The 22,238-nt window shown below is 39.8% G+C and overlaps 1 protein-coding gene across 2 annotated transcripts in view; it reads right to left on the minus strand.

Annotated features, from left to right (window-relative positions):
* Window positions 1–22,238, minus strand: part of hspa12a (heat shock protein family A (Hsp70) member 12A) — a 78,788-nt gene that overhangs the window by 25,641 nt on the left and 30,909 nt on the right. For both annotated transcript variants that reach the window (XM_084735545.1, XM_084735544.1), the window contains exons 2-6: window positions 17,858–17,934; window positions 14,703–14,830; window positions 4,140–4,326; window positions 1,739–1,843; window positions 1,379–1,495 (exon numbers count right to left, since the gene is read on the minus strand). In XM_084735545.1, the coding sequence (XP_084591671.1) occupies window positions 1,379–1,495; window positions 1,739–1,843; window positions 4,140–4,326; window positions 14,703–14,830; window positions 17,858–17,934 (614 nt within the window). The remainder of the gene's footprint in view (window positions 1–1,378; window positions 1,496–1,738; window positions 1,844–4,139; window positions 4,327–14,702; window positions 14,831–17,857; window positions 17,935–22,238) is intronic.

Here is a 22,238-nt window from a genome sequence, read left to right on the forward strand (position 1 = left end):
CTGTTGTGGCTAGTATCTGTTGTACTCCCACAGGCTGGGAGGATGTTGGACTAATGTTGTAATGTTGAGGGACAAGCGAGAAATTATGTGAATGTTAAGCCAGTTAAATAACCAGAGTAGAAGGCTGATGTGTGACATCATGCAGCTTTTTACTGTAACTCAAGCTCTGCTGACTTTGTTGTTACAAAAGGCCTTCCCCTCCTGTGTATTTGTAGCTGCTGTAAGTAAACGTACAGACACACATGTCATGTGGTATACTGAACATTGTACTTATATTTATATACTTTGTGTGTCCCGCCAAATAAATGCAGTTGAGATGCCTAATCCAGTCTTGGCTCAGAGAGAAAATCACATTATGTTTAGCCTATAATTAGCCTACGTTATGGAGCAACTACATCCTATACCTATAGGCCTATACTCCTATTTGGAGCCAATCTATCTATTGATATGTTCCCTTTTGTTAATAACAGAGGGAAAAGAGGTAGAATCATGTTTTGAGTGGAGTATCCCTTCTTATTTATTATATTTGTAACACTATGACATAATGCTGTCACCACAAAAAAACAAAAGAAATGCTGATATATAAATTTGAGGTAATATCCCCCACCCCTAACACACACACATACACACACACACACACACACACACACACACACACACACACACACACACACACACACACACACACACAGGCTCTGGTCCCCCACCCATCACAGCTGTCCTCTGTCTTTCCTCCTCTTGTGTCTTTCTTTACTGCAGATGGCCACACCCAGGTTACCACACACACTGATGGTCTGAAGACACACACACACACACACACACACACGTTTAAAATCCTCATCTTGTGAGGACCCTGCATTCACAGGATAACTGTAAACAATTTATTACACAATCTGAGCACATTACAGCGCACACACCAATCTAACTTTCCTGCATGTTAGGAACATAAGTAGATAAGAAGAGAACATCTGATCATTAGAATCAAATGAGCGCTCACATCAGTCCTGATCCCTCTGAACTGAACGCCTTATGAAACAACAATTTATCACTTTTTCTTCCCATCTCTGTAGTCCTCCGTCCTCCTGTTCCCTGTGTCTCCTGGTGTCTCTATCGATGAGTCTCTGACTCCTGCCTGTCCTCTACCACAGTCTGTAGGTTAGTGTATGTGTGTGTATGGCAGTCACGTTTGACTGCAGGTCCTGATTACTGTGTGGCACTGCAGCAGCCCCGAGAATCATTTCACCTCATTTACCATCATTATTAGATCCCGTCTCTGCTATTCTCACTTTATTGTTACAATGTTACTCAGACATTTGGAATCAGTCATTTGCAAACCATTTGGAGCCTGGAGACAAACTTCAGTGTATCCTCAGCCTACCTTATAGGCAGCTTCCCTCATGAACTGCTTTGCAGACATTTTCCAGATGGCGGGGACGGTGATCACCCATCTCACGTCGTCGTTGTCAAACTCGCCGCCTGTTTGATCGCTGAGCTCCTGCAGGAGGAAGTGAAACACAGGCAACAGGTCAGAGAGCTGCTTGGCAGGGTCAGTGGGTCTGCTTTATTGCTGATACCTGTCATTTACTACTCCTCTCCTGATGAATTACATATTCCCTTCATCACATCACAGAGTGTCACCTGTACTGCTCAGATCAGATGTATAAATAAATCATTAGAATAAATGCAATGTGTATGTAGAACAGCAGAAGATACACCAGTGCTGATGGAGGTGTGTTACCTTTAGTGCCTGCTCCTTGAAGAAGGCCAATGCATATGCAAATATATCCAGAGCTTTCACTCGCTTCCCATTGGCTGCGTGGAGGTCTGTGTCGATGGACAGATTCTGAGTACAGACAGAAGATGTTTCAGTTAGAGTTGAATGAATGACATCAAATCAACACACTGCAGAAGAAGAGTCCACTTCAATACTCAGGGATTTTACATTCAGTTTATTTTTGTCTGGGTGGAGCATCAACATTAGTCTCACACAGCAGTCACAGCAGTGGAAAAAGTTCTTGCTCCAACCATACACATTCTGGTATAAAGGAAACAAAACCTTGTTTGCATTTCTTTAAACTAATCACAAACGTCTTGAGCTGTGCTAAGCCCAGGATGCAGCTGCAAAATACTGCTGAGGGGGAACTTGTTTTGATGGAACATTTCCACATCAGGAGGTGAGCTCTGGTATTAAAATGAAAAGGTAACAGCTATTAGCGTGTTTACACTTGTACCATTAGCGTCCCAGGCACTAATTTTCAGCATGTAAGTTGCAGCTTGGAGGTTGTTCTGTTTAGACAGCAGATGCTGCGCTGCCACTTGAAGCGAGCAACCAATGGCAGGATTTATGCCCACAGTGTGCATCCGGTGAGGCAGACTAGTGCAACATTAACTCAGCCAAGGAGGCTGTTTGTCAGCAGCATTACGGAAAAACTACTATTTTGGTGAAACTTGATGGAGGGGTGTAGCACGGGCAAAGGAAGAGCCCATTAAGTTTTTGAGTGGATCTGAATCACAGGGCGGATGCATGAATTATTTATCACTTTTGTTCAAATTTCAAGATAGGTACAACAGAATATAACAACCACCTCAAACATCACAAATTCAGCATGTATGTAAGAAGTAAGCAATGATGATGAAAATAATCCTTACTGTATTTTTCCAAGTGGATGTGTTTGCAGATTTGCATATGATAGAAAATTTGACTAATGGCCTTGGAAGACATCTGCACTTTCTAGGTGCTCTTCTAGTTAGTGCACGGAAGAACAGGACTCACAAACTCTATCACCTGCATCTCTTTAATTAAACCACCTGCACCTCGTACAAGCCCAAATCATCTGTGTCACCTAGTAGTTAGTCACCTGCACCTCTCTACTCAAATCACCTGTGCATACATATATAAGGATGTCTAACCCTCTGCCATTCTTTTCAGTTCTCATGACCACTTCCCACCCAAGACCTCATTCTCCTTTTTATCTGCAGGCAGCATGCAGCTCAGTGATCGCCACAGTGGTCCCTCAACAACAAGGTCAACCTCATCTGTTCCAGGTTCCCTCCACGGGGAGTTCACTCGTCTTCCGTGTGTCCACTCGGGTATCCACCAAGAACCCCAGGGGACAAAGCACCAATACTCATCAAGACGTGTCCCCAGCCTGAGTCTGACCCTTCAGGTTCCTAGCCCTGCAGTCTGACAACAAACCGACCCCCTTCATCCTACTGAAGCTGCTCTTTCAACTCTGGCCATACAGTTAGTCACACCTCCAAAACTCACTCAGAGTACCACTTCATGTCTGTCTCAAAATGAGGTCCTTGAGGCACTTGAAAAGCAAACATTGTCACTCATAACACACTGAGCTGAAAAACACTACCAACAGGGAGCATTACAAAAATGAGGACTGTTTATCGTTTAAGTTTAACTAAGAGTAAAACTAAGACGCATGAATTAGAAACAGCAATTTGCTTCAATATCTTTTACTGTATTTTTTTTAATATATTTAAATATAGGAATTTAGTCATTATAATAGTCGATTGAAATAAAAACTTCCAAGGCTGCAATAATAATGTAATAAAAAAGAAAGAAATCACTGATACTGTATAGTACTGTGAGGCTTCCAGTCATCCATCTCTCCTGCTTACGGCCAAAAATAGGCTTTTGGTTGAAATCAGTTTCAGTTGTGGTTGGAATCATTCTTATTTCATTTTATTGCAAATATTCCATGATTTTCTATATATTTCAATATAAATGTGCTGCAAATATACAATGTCTTTCAAGTGGTAGTCTTGTGAGACCGATGCATGTTGCAATTGAAAAAAAACTATAATAAACGCCCAGCAGAAGCAGATTAACATCACGCTTTAAGACGTGCCTGATGAAAACACCACAGCAGACACAGAGACATACTGCATCATCCAGGTCATGTCCTGCACAGAGTTCTGCTCTGTGAAGGAGCCTGACTGAACATCCACTGGCACAACCCTCCCCCCCCCCCCCACAGGCCAAAAGGAAAGAGGCAGTAGTGTGGTGCAGCATCAGCTTAAGCTGCAGGACAATACATAACACAGCAGAGTGAGTGATGAGGATGCAGTGAAGAATGAGCTGCAGCTCTGCTCTGCATTCATTCACTGCGTGTTTGTGTCCTTACCGCAGTGGTGTGGAGCTTCATTTTGAATTTTTCCAGGTACAGCCAGTGTTTGGACTCGCTGGGGTCCAGGTCATGGTAGAAGTCACGCGCAGCATAGCCAAAACTGTGGAACTTCCTGTCTGGAGTCAGCAGGATGGTGGTAGGAGTCTTCTGATTGGACACACCAGGGTCTCCGCCTTCCCAACGCCTGAGAGGAGACAAGTCAGCTATCAACACATGATCCAAAAATCTGTATTAATCAAATACTTTTATATGAATTATTAGCAGCTTGAAAATCTCAGCTGAATTATAATTTCAATTAAGTGTACATGCACTTATACATCTATTACAGGCTATATGCACAGCTGTATGCTATATATAAGCTATATGTTACAGTCATAATGAATTTATTCAAATCAATCATTAAATTCTGCCAGAGGAGCCACATGAACTTATCTTCTGGGTTAATTGAGCTACCACAGTATTTTTGGACAAATGGAGGTCAGCTATTTGTGTTATGCCTGTTCCTTGGGAGCAGTGTATGATGGGATTATAGAGGCCATCTCACTCAGAGCACCTGATGTGAAGAGGAGGAACTAATTTGGTAGAAAGCTGGATGGAACAGCTTTTAGCTGATAAGAAACACAGGGGTGTCGGGGTATCTCTTACATTTTCATCTGAAATAACGACAGCTTTTATGCTGCTGCTGTCGTGGATGTTGTGTTCTTTATTGTGCCGTTTTGTGACGAGTCCAGAAAGTCTGTTGTTTTATTGATTTTGACACTAAGTGCTTACAGCTGCTCTGATTCTTCCTTCATTTTCCTCTCAGTGCAGTGTGTGTGTTTCCGTGCTTTTTAGTCTGTTCAGTAAATGTGACTTTCACTGCTCATGCACACTACTTTCTTCTTCAATTTATTTCCATATATACATGTAAGATCAACTGTTCTGTACCAGATACGTTTTATAAGCAATAACATGCGAGACATAATCATAATTTTGTGTCATAATCATATGACACTGCAAAAAAAAGGAATTTCAAGAGGTTAAAAAAGACTTGTTTCTGTCTTGTTTTTGTCAAAAAACAAATCTAATCTTGTCAAGAAAGTTTTTCATTAGAAAATTATTTGTAGTTTAACCATTTGTGCCATTTGACAAATGTAGAGCAGACCTCAGGATAGTTTCTGAGGACATTTTCAGATCTAATTTCACATTCAGGTTACTTTATTGTCCATTAAATTTAGATGAAATGGGAATTTGTCTTTGGTACTGCCATGTGGGGAGAACACACTCCATACACAACAATACAATCAATATACAATTCAACATTAGACACATAAAATCTTAAAAGAAGTAAACGTTTAAAGTAACTGAGCAGCAGTCACAGATGCACTGAGTGATTGAATCATTCTTCATGTCTGACATGTCAGCCGTCTAAACATCACAACACCAAATGTGGGCAGTGTACATACTCTGCAGTCATAAATAAATAAATGCACATTAAAATATTAAAAACAGGGGCAGGTGAGATCCAGTGAGCCTATTTTAAACAGGTAATTATTGAGAGGGGTCACAGCTGATGGAATAAAGATTTCTTGTAACCGTACTTCCTGGTCACTGGGACTTTCAGTCTGCTGATGATGACAGCAGCTGACATTCTGGGTGGAGCAGATGTGTGGGTCACTATAAATTCTGGATTGCCTTTTTGGTTGTGGAATGAGTGAATAATATTTTGCTGGTCTAATTGACCGTCTGTATCAGTTTGTTCTTTTGTTTCACTGAGATGTTTCCGTACCACGAGACCATGTTATATGTGAGAACCCTCTCTGTTAGTGACTTGTAGACCATGGACACGGTGTGCTGGCTGGTATTAAAGTTCTTCAGTTTCCTGAGGAGAGTGAGGTGCTGTCTTGCTTCTTTGTATGTGTTCCATGTTGTTCTGGAAAGTGAGTTTATTGTTTATTACTGTTCCCAAATATTTGAAGTCTGTGATGTGCTGCGCTTCCTGGCCCTTCATAATGATGGGTTTGTAGAAGGGACCTGCACTGTCCCTCTCCTACAGTACAAACTAATGAGTCACAGAGCAGTGCTGCAGTTGGTTCAGTGATGCAGATCCTGCAGCATCATCATTATCACATATGAAGACATGAAGGACTGTTATGACTTCCTTACAGTTCACTCCCTCCATGAGTGATTCACTCAATAGTCTCAGTGTTTCTCAGCTAGTTTTTTCTTCACTGTTTTAATTGAAAAAAACATTCAAAATAAAAGCTTCTGATGCCTTCATTTAAAACAACATTACATTTTTTTATTGTGCTTTTTGAAGAAACTGTGTATTATTGTAAGCTTATTTTGCTTATTATTATTATCATCTCAGTTTAAGGTACAGATTCTAAGTATAAGTGTGTTTATAAGTTTATAAGCTAGCTTTCAGAATTCTAGCCAAGCAAAACTGGCTCTCTACCTCCGCCAGATGTTTTTGCTTAAACATGACAATTTGATTCAATTTTAGAATATTTGGCTTCTTTCTAGTAGGGCTGTTTTTGCAGTGTGTACCTTAAAAGTGACACCACGTAACTTTGTCTATAGCTACTGTGGACAACACTGGAAACTATACTGAAGAGGCTTTATTTCTTAAAGATTAGACTTTTCATTTGTATGAGGAAGACTGTTCTGTCTTCCAAAAGTACCAGTCTTGATTTACTGAATACCATTATGAAAAATATGTTTTATTGCTTTATTAAACAATCTAATCTGTGAAAAGCTCAACTGAAATATCAAATCAAGACAGGCTCATTTACTGTATCTGGGCCTAATACAGACATATATCAAAGGGAAACTGAGAGCAACGCACGGAAACTTCATTTATAAATTAGATAATATTATATTTAAAACCATGTCTGTCAAAAATCATATAATGTGGTGAGGACTATGGAGGAATTTAATACAGACGTCCTCACTATACTTGTGTGATTGCAGTGAAGAATTTCCAGGTAGAAACATGCTGTCTTCACTTAGAGACTATTTTTACAGAGGAGGACAGAGAACGGGATGGAAAACCAGAACACATAATGCCTCTGGCCACAGTTGTCGCTGGTGCAGAATCATTGAAACACTTGTGAACCAATAAAACACAAGCAAATTTAGAAAACGTTTGACATCACATGAATCTAAGAAGTGTAAAAGAAGCACAGCTAGCAGCTTTAAAGGACAGGTCTGGTAATATTCTACATTTTCCTTATGTCTCATAAAAACACTCAAACCAACACTGAATACTAATAAGTCTCTGTGTGTGTGTGTGTGTGTGTGTGTGTGTGTGAGACAGTGTGATATATCTTCTTCCTCTGGGTCATAAAGCTCCATGTTCCTGTATCACCAGGCTGGAGACACACTACTGTGTGAGTCCTGAACCTGAGTCCTGAACCTGAGCAGCACTACTGTCTGTAAGAACTGAATGACCACAACTGACACAGCGGACTGGAGACCTGGAGACCTTAACTCAAGTTTCCAAGATAGGAAAAATCCTGCCTTCCTCTTACAGAAGCAAATCCTAAACTCCTGGCTGTGTCCCATCCTGTGTCAGACCTCTGATCTTATCTCAACTGAGGAAATCCTAACTAGAGCTGTAAATTTGATTTTTCAATTGGTACTTGTCCTTTCTGTGTCTCAAATGTACATAAGACTGCCTGTATCCATGACAACAGCTGTCTCACTTCATGTGTGACTTACCAGCTTGTGAATGGACAGATCTGTTGATGAGTCAGAGGTGTGCCTTAGAGGAGAGGAAATGCCTTTTTGGGCAGTTTTCTTGCCAATTATCAACCCATGATAAGGATATGAATGGAAAGAACACCTCGATCAACAGTGGTGATGCCATTTCTGACACTATTTTGAATTTAGTACAGGGTTGATGCCATCCTAACTGAGGAAATTAGGATGCTTCTGTAAGAGCTAAATTCCTGTCCTAGAATATGATAGGATGTTTCCCTAAAAATGCAGTGTCATTCTGGGGTGTCATTACAGAACTATGTTTCTGTAATGATGCCTCAGATCCCAACCTGAGTACTAAAGCAATATTTTTGCCTTACAGCATCTCATCCATCACTGAGTGTTAGCTAGACTAATGCACTGGACAGTGTGTGTCCACATGCAACACATAATACACAAATGCAGATGATTGATCAGTAAAAAATAAATGCAAGAAACTATATTTGAAAAGAACCAAACCAAAATCTTTACTGAACAAAGTCATGTTTTCCATTACCATCTCCTTATCTCTCCCTGTTCTCCTGTATTTCTCCAGATTTTTGACAAATTTTCACACCTTTTTTTCCCTTTTCATGATCAAAGCCTGTTTCTGACAGCGTACAGTGTGTATAAGCTCTACACAATTTTAAAGTCTGCTGTTTCAACCAGAACAAAAGTACTGCTGCACCAAACTAGACTCCCTAAGAAGAATACGTGCATGCATTTTGGAAATTCTCTCTTTCCTGAGATTTAAAAGTAAACTGAATGCTGATGAAATATACTTTATACCTTTGCAGTGTTATTTTGTCATTTTCATTCTTCAAAGGTGACCAAAATACAGGACACAAAGTCTCAAATGTTTTGGTATTGAAATCCCTATTTTTCATGTCTCAAGGTTAACAAGAGTTAGATTAGAGGGTTTGTTATACAATTACAGCATTAGTTCTCTGTGAATCTCTTTCATATCCAAGCAAACTTGGTACTGTAACTGAAATATCCCCAACTGAATTGATATTGCATTGAATTGAATTGAGCATCAAATCAAATCGGGACCTTGTGAATTGAACTGAATCGATTTGGGAAATTTGAATTGATATCCAGCCCTAGTTGTATGTATTGTAAATGTTAAATGGAGTGCATTTATAGTGCTTTTCTAGTCATCTGACCACTCAAAGCACTTTTCAACACATGCCACATTCACACACACACACACACACACACACACACACACACACACACACACACACACACACACACACACACACACACCGAGGACACACCACTGATCGTCTGATTAGTGGCCAGCTTGCTCTACCACTGAGCCACAGCCGCCGCTGTCAGATGGATTTGTTGGTTTTAGTCTTTTCATGGGATTTATTGACAAAAACAAAAAATAATTCAGCTTCTGTTCTGGACAGCTAACACTACTAGACACTGACCTGAGACCTCACACTGAACTGGCTGGACTATCAATAATGAATGTATCTGACAAACAATATTTGGAAGCTGTGAGGGAGATCTGAAGCGATGAGAAGAGGAGCTGTCAGCACCCTGAACTGTTCCTCTGGATTTGGGGGGGTGGGGAGGTACGTGCTCCATTTGTCTCTGTCACAACAAGTGAGGACAGCTAATGAATGCTAATGTTCCGTCTATAGGGCGAGGAATGTCTCGTACCAGCACTGCAGACCCTCCCCGTCCCTCTGACAGAGCTTTTCAAGAACTCCTGGCTAGAAACTAGAAGCTTCCTCCCTGACAGCACACAGCAGCCTCTGTGCAGACGGTGTTTGGGGAAGGATTTCAGCAACCAAACTAAACAATCAGGAGGACTGAAGCTGTTTTCACTGCAAATCTAGTAGCACTGAGTGAAAATATGGGATTCAGTTTTATGTGACCTGAGGCAAACCCTGAGGCCTGTGGTGAATGTTTTGCTCCTTAAAGATACTGAAGACAACAGAATGTGTTTTTTATGATAAAATGTAAGGATGATTGTGATCAAAGACGCTGTCTCCTGAAGGTCTTTCAGGAGGAAGGAGGGTCTGAGGGTCTGGAAGTCTGCAAGTCTGAAGTGTAAAAAGACAATGTATTTATATTGTTTGAGACTACCTAGTATCGGTTCAATCTAAGCTGAACTTTTAAGTAAATTATTTTGAAGTGTTAGTGAATTTTCCAATCTTTAGGTAAACAGGTATCTTCAGATAAACAAGGGAACAGCCTGATAGTGTTGCTATGGTGGCTAAGGTCGGAGATGTGTTTGTCTGACTCTGAACGGAGCAGACATAGCTGTAGTTGGAGATTGGATATCACTGACCCTGACTAATGGGAGCAAAGGTTGTCAAGCTGCGTTCTCGGACCTTGTTCATTCATACTTAGCATGTTTGTATTTGCAGACCAATAGGCCAATTCTATAAGCTGTAGATGTGTTGGATCTGAACGTATTTGTGCATGGATTAATTATGACATTATCTGTGAATGTTTAAAGACTATCCCCAAAGGACTAAAACTCCAGAATTGAAGGGAACATCAGGACAAAGCATGTACTGATTATTCTTTCATTCTCTTGATCAAGTTTCATTAAACTCCTCCTTTTGATGTATGGGCAAAAGATCAAATCTGCAACAATGACAACTGCACAGGTTCTTCAGCCATGTTATATAAGATTCCAAACCACCATGCTCAGTTCAAAGGGAACTGTCAACTTAATAACGACTTCACAGTCATTTACTTTTTTTGAGTTAGTAATGTACAATAACAGTTAATCCTGGTCCCAGTTTAAGTGTTCTTTACAACAGCAGTTCTTAGCATTTTTCACGCAAAAGATTCCTCTCACTTTGCACAGACTGATGACTGAAAAATGAAGCTGAATCAAATCAGGTGTAGACAGGTGGGATAAGATGGATGTACAACAATCTGTCACAGCATTAGTGTTCAAGCTAAAACAAGGGCAAAGTCACAAAAGGATTGCACATCTTTTGTAGCCACTAGACCTGCACAAATAAGACAAAAACAAACTGTGTAATTCTCCAAGCACCCACAAAGAGTGAAATGCATCCATAATTGTCCTGCCAAGCAAATAGCATGTCTGTGTTCTGGTGCACGTGCACATGTCTAAATTAAGTATATTGCATACATTTGAAATTGGCATAAAATTGGCCTCTTTCCATGCAAATGAGCCACAATGAAAAAAGAGTCAAAACACCAGCATATTAAGACAAGACAAGACTAGACAAGATAAGATAAGATAAGAGTGGAAAATATTGCTCCTGCAACTGTATTTCTAACAGTTTTTGACTCAAACATTATTTATTATTTAACCATACTGCTTCAGTACACCTAAAGTATAAATATTACTGTGACCATGACAAGAAAATGTAACATTTGAAAGATGCAAAACAAGGGCAAATGGACTCAGCAGCAAAAACTTCCTGGGTGTGTTGACACTGTTATATCATTAGTGTGATATCTTTTTTGAATCAGTCCTTGAGACGGGGCAGGTAGCTGTTGCAAGTGATGAGCAATTCATGCAGCTTTCAGTGGCTACAATCCATTCTTTATGAATTCACCCACCAGTGTGAAGCTGATCTTTTAGTACAACTAAACATACTGGCTGAAAAGGAAACTATGCATTTTGTTGCCCTGGTAACCTGGTGTTTTTGCACAGACAGGGCACAGTGATGATTGGTCCAGAGAGTTCAGTGACGACAGAGAAATTCAATTTAATGTTCTTAGATCTTCAATCTGTTTGCTCTGGATCCCTGAGGATAGAAAGGATACAGCCTGTTCACCCTGCTGCCATCTGGAGAGCTGTACCACCAGACCTCAGAGCAGTTTCTTTCCTCAGGATGTCAGACTCTGTGAGCAGCATAAAGAAACTATAAGTGGCACCTCGTTATACAACCAGCGTTGTGAAATGATCAATAACTTAATTATCCTCATTTCTGTGTAACTTCTGTTTTTTCAGCTAACAGCTCACTGTCCGATCCTGCTGCTCTTTGCACAGCCTTGAAAGGTTGTCACACAAAGATCAGCCCTCTCTGTCACTGTTTCCCAAACTGGTCCAATTCACAGCAGACCTTATATGTAAAGATAAACTTCAATCTTTGAAGCTTAGCAAAAAATGGTATTTCAAAAACTATTCACAGTCAGCTGTGAAGCTGATTTGTCATTATTTGGGTATTAACACACTAAAATGTTAACCATTATTTACTTTCACTTCAATGAGTTCATTCAACAATTTTTTTAATTAAATTTTGGAGGTTTCTAAAACTCAAAGATTCAAGTTCACCTAAAGAAGAAATTATTTTATCAAAATATGACTATTTGGTGAAATGTTTTTGTTAAAACTTGAGAGTTTGAGTTGGGTTCAAAACTCAAACATTTATTGAAGTAACATGCCTCAAAATGATGAATTTTCTAAACTTTTTTATTTTTATAGTGTATGATATTCTGTCTTACTTCATAAATGACACAAAATGAATACATTTAGGCAGAATTAGCATGATCTCATTTTTTCATATTTTAAATGCTTCATGAAATCTGTACTGCAGATATAAATCCTAAACTTTGCAGAATTTTTTCCATAGTCTTCTAATTATTTGTTGACCCAAATAAAATCTCCTGTGACCCACCTGTGGGTCATGACCCAGTCTTTGGAAATGGCTGGTCTCATGTACCTCATCTTACATATCTGTCCCTGCTTACTGAGAAAAACAATGTGAATCAGTTTATTTTCGCTGTAAGTTAGAAAATGGTTGGAGTGTCACCCGACACCCTATCAGGGGCCAGATTTGGCCCATGGTATACAAGTTGAGCCTCACTGATTTAAGGGCACACATGGACTGCAACATAATGAATATTATTGGTGCAGCTCTAAATAGCAATGCCAAGAATGTGAAGAATCACATGTGAAGTGGTCGGCTAAACACCTGTCAGCCTGTGGTGAGATGGAAGCTGTGAACCCCTGTGGTGCCTGGCACTGGGGGAAGCAGAGCTGACCTGAGGGGTCATGGGAGTCCAGTTTCTTCTTCTACTTACAACAAACTGTGTCAGCAGACAGACAGAAGGAAACTCTGAGACTCTACAATTATCAGCTCAGGCACCTGTACTTACCTCTTCAAAACTAAACCAAAATCTACAGTCTTTTCAGATGAGTCTGTGTAACCACATTTCTGTACTCACATATGTCACTTGGATGTGACAGTAAATACAAGCCTTGTCCTAAATGGACCTGGTCTGGGCCATTCAGGAATTTTGTTAGGGCCTTAAGATCGAGTTCCACATTGAAAACACCCACCCTTGCCTATCATAGATAGCAGGTCAGCAGTATATGTTACAGAGAAGTGGTAAACATAATCTAAAAGTTATAAATCTGTAATAAACATGGTGTTTTAGGCAGCAATTCACATTTTGAAAGTTTTAGAATTTATCAGGGCTGAGATCATTATGATGGAAATATATGATGGCCATTCCCATGATGCCATGAGCAGTTTGGAGGAAAATGTCTCCATTCTGACCACTGGGGAATTGATAAAAAAAAAATCCCACATTAAGATAACAAGAGCTTGAAGGAAAGCCACAGAAGAAAAAAGTTGCACTGGATGGTGAGCACTTCTGTTCTGAAAATTACCAATATATAGAGGAAAGTCATCCATCCTCCTGATCAGGATGGATCATGATTATTCTTGGGGTTCTCAAAGTGCAACGTGACCCTCAGAGCTGTGCTGTCTATTTCAGTACTTTGATGTTCAGTGGCATTAAGCTGCACCCCCCTGACAAACATCTGTCAGCTAAGACTTCTTGTAGAAAGCTACTGGTTGCATGGCAACTCATGGCACCTCCTGAGTGTCGCAGGAATTACGTCTTTTCATCAAACCTTCTGTAATAGTTACATTTCAGCGACAACTGAGCAGTTTAATGTGAAGTGAGATGGAAAAGTCACCATGGAAAAGAAGACTGCCTGATTCAGGAGAAAAAGAGGTTTCAGGAAAAAGAGATCAACTCTTCATCAGACTTCAGCCTTATCTGCAGACAGGTGACTTCAACCAGAGAATTTAGTACTCAAGAAAATCAAGGAACCCATACAAAACTAATCACAAATCCCACAAAAAGTAAATGGGTTTTTGTGTGGGCAACCCGCTGGCTCCCTAAACTGGCACTCAGTCATCAACTGAGAACCCCTGTGCTAGAGAACGATCCTAGTATTTCTTAATGGTATTGAATAATCTCACTTTGTCTTTGGCTGGTCACGTTAGTGGGGATTTTCCACTGGCACCAAGTCAAACCTTGCTGCACTGATTTGCATTTCCATTACTGCTGTTATTGAACCGAGTTGCCCCAGATGGACCTACTCTGGCCCAAGTACACTTCAACATGTGGCTAGGAGGAGGTGGAGGAATTGAACCACAGACCTTGCGATCTCCAGAGGACCTGCTGTACCACCTGAGCCAGTGTTCCATCAGATTTAACTGACAGAGACCAAACACACTGTTTTGTGAAATTCCAATAAACATCTGATTGATATCAAATTGATGTGCCAACTTCAAACCAACAAGAGGAGCACAGCAAAACTGTACGAGCTAAAACAATGTGTTCATTGACTAACTGTAAGAAGCTGAATGATATTCATTGGAGCAATTCATTCAAAAATATGGATGTAAAGAAGTCAATTCAGCTGCAAATGACGTTTTATTTGTTTTATTTGGTGTTTCTGAATCATTAGAGTGACTCTGAGCTCATTTATTCTGCACTTCTTGTTCTTAACTGTGTTCAAAGCAGGTGGGTCCCACAGCACAGCCCCCCCCACCCTTGTCATCAGTGAGTGTCTGCATTGCAGTGCTGGCCTACCTCATGGTGTGAATACACTCTGGCTCCTTAGTGAAGGCGTAAGCATAACCGCTGGACGTGGTGCCAAAATCAATGGCAACGACCACCACGAAGGACGGCCCTGACGGTACCTGGTCTGTGTCATTCTGCTGCACAGAGACAATACACAGTGAGACAGGGTTAGCACACGTGATGACATACAGTGAGTCTGACTGATTGTTACACACACACACACACATACACACACACACACAAGCAATTTAAGCTGTTACAAACTCAATCACACTCACATCAGCCATCAACAGCAACAATTCAAACACAATCACAGAAGAACAACAATGGGTCAAGATCAGTAATATCAATCATTCCAAACAACTACTTAACACAGGCATGAACACACACAGCAGCGGTGAAGAACTCCAGCCTGCATACCTGAAACCTGGTAATGAAAACACCATCATTATCTGTCATAATTCACTGGTAGGAGAACTGTTTTCTTCAAATAATCATATTCTAAATGGGAGCTGGAGAGTGAGGAGTGGCTGGTTCAGAAACTATGCTTCTCCTGTATTTCGTGGACTGTGTCCTATCCAGGCCTGGTTCTGCAAAGGTTTAAAAGCATGCACTGCACCTTCAGTTTAATATTTTGCAGCCTCAGTTGAAGTTTGAATAAAACATGTCAAGTACAAAGTGGTAGGTCAGACAGCTGTCTGTGTAAGTGTCAGTTTTGGAGGATATTCAGAGTGCATAGACTGTGCGTCTCCGTGTGCACCTTTTATTTTGCTTTATGTAAATGCAGCAGCGCAACCTGCAAAGGGCTGGGGGAAGGTGAATATAGATCAACAGGTGTGGTGACCAAACCTGCAAAAATTATTAATTTAATTGGTGACTATTTTGAAAAAGAAAAAATGCCCAAACTATGATTTCAAATGCCAATATTTTCTTGTTTCTTTACTCCTCTGTGACAGTAAAGTGAATATCTAGGGTTTGAGGATAAAAAAGGCATTTGAAGACCTCACCTTGGGCTTTAGGAAACACTGATCAACATTTTCGGACATTTTATGGATCACAAAACTAATCAATTAATTGAGAATATAATCAACAGTTAGTTGCAGCTCTAGTGGTGATGATTAAATACTCTCTCAGCCAGTCAAAACTCTTGTCTCATAGCTCTGAAACACCTGAACCAATCACAGTTTAACATAATAACGACAGCTCAGCAAACAGGAAGTATTGCCTCAGAGAATTTCTGGATGGTCCAGAGCATCACAGCATGAACACACATCACTACAAATATAAATTCAAAGACAGATGGAGTATGGCTTTCATAACAACAGAAATAAAATAATGAAGAAACTGATTTAGTGATGATTAGATTGGACCACTGTAGGGCTGCACAATTCCAACTATCAAAAATTGCAATATGGCCATGTGCAATATCCAAATTGCAGAACTAGAACGAAATCACATTTTTTCAAAAAAGGTGAAATGTGTGAGAAAACAGCATCATAATGACGTACTGTAGTGTTGCATAGATGCCTAAAAATCCTAAAAATCTTGTTCTTCCAGCTTCTTAAATGTGAATATTTTCTGATATTTTTTCCTTACTCCTTTATGTAAGTGAATTGAGTATCTTTGGGTGGTGAGCATAACAACACATCTGAGGACGTCATCTTGGACTCTGGAAACATCAATATTTTTCACCATTTTCTGATAATTTATAAACCAAACAACTAATTGATAAATTGAGAAAATAGCTGACAGATTAATCAACAATAATAATAATAATGATAGTTAGTCAAAGCCCTACTTCTAACATAATCTGTTCATCAGGGTCCACATTAAGTTCCATGACACACACAGTCTTTTTCATTGCTGTTGCTGGCCCACCCTGCAGCTACTAGCCACTAATTTCAGATGCACCCCCTGTCATTTTGTCCTGGAACCAGACCTGGTCCTGTCACTGCTTGCTGCTGCAGTGACCCAGTCTGCTCCTCCTGCTGAGGTCCTCTAACACTGTTATGTAACATACATGAGGGAGGAAGAGGAAACAATGAACAGATTCAGTTTGTTTACACCAGTCTGGAAGAAAAGCATTCGCTCCTGCTGTATAGATCATATCATAATAATCATAATCATATTATGTGACTGTCCAAAGACTGATGTCGTCATAGTAAACCAGTATGAACAGATGAACAGGATGATGTGGAGGAATACTATGCTGACAGGAGAACAAGTATTACACGAGCAGATTATACATGTGCTGTAGTTTATCACCCATTCCTGAAAATCAGGACAAATCAGACCAAAAAAACACTTACTCCAACACTCTAATTCCAATTTTTAATTCTTTAAGGATTTATATACATGAAATATATATAATTTATGAAATGTTTTGGTTTGCTTTTGATTTCTAAACTTTCTTTGTGCCAGAAAACAACCTTGTCACAGACAAGAATTCACAACTTCAAACTATTTAATAATGTGTTAAAAAAAATCCTTCAAAATGTAAAACTAACAATATACTGATAATATAAGGGTAAAATAAAAATGTTTTCTTTTTAAAGAGATTTCCATCAACTCCATCAGATTCTTACATAAACATGATTTAATCAGGCATATAAAGGGGTAGCTATACCCCAAGGACCCCTGTCTGACTTCCTGGTTTAAAACAGGTGGGAATACTGCCCAAGTACTGGTAAACTTTATATTTTTAGACAAATTCATTCATGATATTGCAATCATATGTGTTTCAACCATAACATGTCAACTCTGTAGTCCTTCTAAAAGCAAAACAAGAATTATGGTTTAAAATGTGTATTTTGATTAACATTAAGAGAACTCTGAGACACTTTAAAAAATAAAATGGCTGCTCAACTCCATAAGACATCAGCTCTGCCAGATTTTCCATCTGACAGAGTTGATGTCTACATTTAATAAAAAGTTTAATCACCAGGAAGTTGGCCTGTTACAAGGTTTAACAACCAAGAGTTGGATCTTTAAAAATATACTTTCCAGAATAATTGAAGCAGGAAAATCAAAACTCCCACAAAATTCAGTTTTATCCCAGTTCTCAAGAATGACTGATAACACACCAAGACAGTGCAACAGGTATGGAGTAACAACAGGTACAGATGTAGAGATGTGAGGCCTCGTCTAGAAGAGAAGTGAATCACCTGAGTGTGTGAAGGAGACAGTGGGGTGATTCCAGGGTCACCCATGCTCTTTGCTGGAGAAGGATTGGCCATCGCATCTGTAGAGGAAGACAGAGAAAGATATTCACACTCTGAACCTTTAATGTTGATGCTTCAATCATTCAATTATTTAGCTTTATTATATTTGGTGAATGGTATGTTATAGAAAATGCATTTCTTTATTTCTTATTTCTTTCCACAGGTGGGGAGCAGAGGAACTTCACCTCACTTGGTTTTGATCCTGTGAACACTGAGTAAACCTGTTCCAGATGATCTGAGGGGTCTGGGTACTTCATAACATACAAGTAAATCAGAGATGCATTTAGTGCTTTATAAACTAGTAATATGATTTTAAAATCAATCCGTTGACACACAGGAAGCCAGTGCAGTGATTCAAGCTCTGGTGTAATGTGCTCCACTTTCCTGGAGTTAGTGAGGACAGTGTTATAATAGTCCAGCCTAATGAAAATGCATGAACAAGTTTCTCTGTATCTTTTTAGACAGAAATCCTTTAATTCTTGATATGTTTTTAAGTGATTTACTTTAGTTTTTATGTAACTGTTAAGATTTAGGTCCAAGTCTGTCACTACAACAGGATTTCTGACTTGATCTGCAGGTTTTCATGTCATGGATTCAAGGTGAGCACTGACCTTTAATCCAAAAATATATTCCCTCACTTTTGTTCTGTTCATTGCACTTATCTGGCAAATTTAGGGGGCTGTGGTCGTGTGGTGACACTGTTATATAGAGTTGTGTGTTATCTGCATAAGAATGGTTGGCAATGATATGATATTCCATAATCTGAGCAGTGGTGGGGCATGCAGATGCTGAATAGAAGGTTATGGTGAGGGAGGGCTGTCAGTAAAAAGAAACTGTCGTCTAGCCAAGAAACAAGAGTAGTACTGACACTCATGAAGTTACTCATTATTTTCTTGATTTTCTGATAAAGGATTCTCTCTATGAAATGTAAATAGTAAATAATGAAAATGCTTGTTGTCATTTCTGATAGCCAAAGGGACAGTTTTAAATTCCAACCATCAATCCAAAATACCAATCAACACCTGAACATTCAGTCCTACCGAGACAAGCTTCTCTACTGGCAGTGGGAAAGGACTCAACACCTATTTTTAGCTGCTTTATGCACGTTTATTAAAATAAATCAATTAAACCTGCTAATTTTGATCATATATTTTACGCTCCAACAGTAATGGCAACTGAGGAGGCTCAGAGACTAGACCGAGGAGCGACCGTGTGGTGCTGGTTGGACAGAACCCAGCGGCTCTGGAAGGCTGCTGACCCTGAACTCTGACTCTCAGGCTGTAAATGGCAGAGAAGTGAAAAGATGGTGCAGAGCTTCACACTGACAACATCTACTCCATTCAAAGAGCAGAAACTGTCTGTTGCACCTGTCTTTAAAACACAATGACATTTCAATTGAATTGGAGATTGTCTCCCCATTTGCTACCATCATTTTCATTAGTCTGGCTTAATAGCCGTCACAGAAAGTGTTCTTTGAATGCACACAATAATAATACTCCCTCGACGTATTGTAAGTGTCTGGCAGAATTGTCTCACGACGGGACATCATGTTATCCATCCTATTTTTCCGCCTCGCTCACCCTTTTCTCTTGTCCACCCCTACGGAGTGGATGAGTGGTCTGAAGACCCATAATACACTTTGCCAGGCAATTACGGTGCAGAATTACAGACCACCTGTGGCTAGACTCCATCTAACCACCATCCAGCGCGTCTCTTCGGCCCCAGCAGCCCACTCCCAAAATCACCTTTACAACCTTGAGTTTTTATTCCCAACAATGGCCATAAAAATCAAATCACGATTAGAGAAATAAAGTGATTGCTCTTGTAGTAAATAATATCTCAAGTGCTGTATTGCTGAGGTTCAGCTCAGCTGTTCTTTGTCATTGTGCTAGCTCAGTTTGTTTACCTCCTGTAATAAGAAATTTCATTAGAGTTTCTAAACAGGCAGCTGGCTGCTGTGAATGCCAACTGTTTATCTCCAACTTTGATTCTTTCAATACTACTTTTAATTTAATACAAAAAGCAAAATCAATGTTGTGTACAGTGCTCAGACTACAGGTCACCTCCTGTATGTCACACACAGGACAGTCTTGCATAAAGCGGTGTGTTTAACCTTGAAATTCTGAAAAAAAAAAGATAAAAATATATCAGAATGAAATTGGTACTTTTTCGTTCTGCTGTAATTTGCATTAAGGTCAGACCCACTTGTTTTCTTTCCTCAGTCAGGATTATTAAGGTTAGTTTCTACAGAGGTCAAACACGATAAAGCAGAAGTATTCAATTTCTTCCTACAAGATAAACACGACTAAATCAAAACCCAGTATATGGCTCCTGTGCTCTCTCACACATGCAGAGCTGTTTTCTCTCAGCCTCTGCTCTATGCATGCTCTGTACTCTATAATTAAAGATCTTGTAAAGCAACGATAAATGCCTGTTCTGAGTTCGTCAAACCACAGAAACATGTTATTAACCACCAAGCCAAATTTGAATGAAAAAAATTTCAAAGTATATAAGATTAGGTCTCAATATCCTGAAAAAATGGAGTTTTCTCTGATCTGAAACGCTGGGGACACGTCCACACCACTACAACAACCCGAAACATGGACACTGTGGCATGAGCCACCAGAGCCAGAGGACGGTGACAGAATGGGAGTTTTTTTTCTTCTGTGTTGGGTTGTTGGAACTGAAATGAGCTGAAGTGAACTCTGTGTAGCTTACTGGCCATTATATCCAACTTGATACCATACAGACAATCTTTTTAAAGAAGAAGTTGAAAATGTAAGTGACAGTTCGAGTCGTGACCTTAAAGGGATAGTTCACTCAAAGATCAGGTCAGGTTTAGTTTTTTAGTCCACAAAACACTGCTGGAGTTTCACAGGAAAACAGTATTGCAGAATTTCACAAACAGTGGAAGTGATTGGTGAGCAGTCTGTAAAAAACAACAGAATGAAAACATAAAATTCCTCCATACTGCTCATCTGGTTGATCCAAGTCTTCTAAAGCTCCAACATGCCATTCACTTGTGCATGCACACCATCACACCACACTCACCCAGTTCAGACAGTGTGCACATGAACATGGCCCCAAGCTAAGGATCTGCAGTGAAGATTCAGGCTAAAAATATGTTGTAAATAACATCTTTCAGGTCAATTTGGCATGTTAGGGCTTTAGGAGACCTGGATTTCACTACACGAGCAGTATGGAGGTATTTTATGTTTTAAGTCTGTTGTCTTTTACATTTGAAAACTGGTCACCATTCACTTCCATTGTTTGGGAGATTCTACAACACTGTTTTCCTGTGAAACTCCAGCAGTGTTTTGTGGACTACAAAACTAAACCTGACCTTCAACCAGCATGAGAAAATAATGACTGAATTCTCATTTTTGGGTGAACTACTACCTTTAAAATATAAAATTAAATTAAATCATGGCTTTGGAGAATTATACCCCATCAACTTTAGTTGATAGACATGCCCTGAAGGTAACAATGTATAGAGCTATGAGTGAAAGAGAAAAGAGAAAAAGAAATGGTCAGACTGCTGGAATCTATTTGCTTGGCAATGTTGTTTATCTTTGACTAGCAGCCATTTTTCCCCTGTCGACCATCATCAACCAGACTGGTTAAAGAGCAAGTAGAATTTCAGTCAACCAAGATTTTTCTTTGGTTTTGTGTTCTATGTCTCTCTACTGCTGAGTTGAGTAAAGGCAAACAGCTGTCTTATGCTTTGAGATGTCATTTTTTTAGTGGGTATACAAATAAGTGCCAACACTAGCATTCCAGGAAAATATAGTAATTAAAGCAATTCATGACTTTTAAGAAAATGAACTGGTGTTCCAGTTACAATCCCAGCACTTAAGCAAATTAACAGCATAGGTGTGTGCAGAACAGCCATGTGGAGAAGCATGAGTCAAATTAAACAGGAAATGTTGTATTCCTTTGAGCAGCCTGCTGAACTCATGTTGACACTGCAGCACTGAGTGTGCAGCTGAAAGGATGTGAAGACTCTTATTTTCTCTCCTCTCAGCAGGAGCAGTGACTTCCTGTTGGCCTCACATTCCATCTGTGCCCCTGATGACTGTTACCCAGAGGCCTGGGCCCACGAGAGCGTGTTAGTAAAATGATCAGGTACTTCTGCTAAAATCAATTAGTCTAAGTACTGCTGAAAACAGCTTCCTTAGAGTTTCAAAGGCACAAAATCAATAAATAAGGGAAGTCTTCATTTTTCTGATGACACTGATCTGCTGGTAAAGGTCACTTTCACCGAGGGTCCGTCTGAAGAAGAGAACAGCTAATCCAATACTGCTTTTAACCAGCAGCTCTTCAG

The sequence above is a fragment of the Lutjanus erythropterus genome, chromosome 14 (genome assembly GCF_056507025.1).
Source record: "Lutjanus erythropterus isolate fLutEry1 chromosome 14, fLutEry1.hap2, whole genome shotgun sequence".
Taxonomy (NCBI): domain Eukaryota; kingdom Metazoa; phylum Chordata; class Actinopteri; order Lutjaniformes; family Lutjanidae; genus Lutjanus; species Lutjanus erythropterus.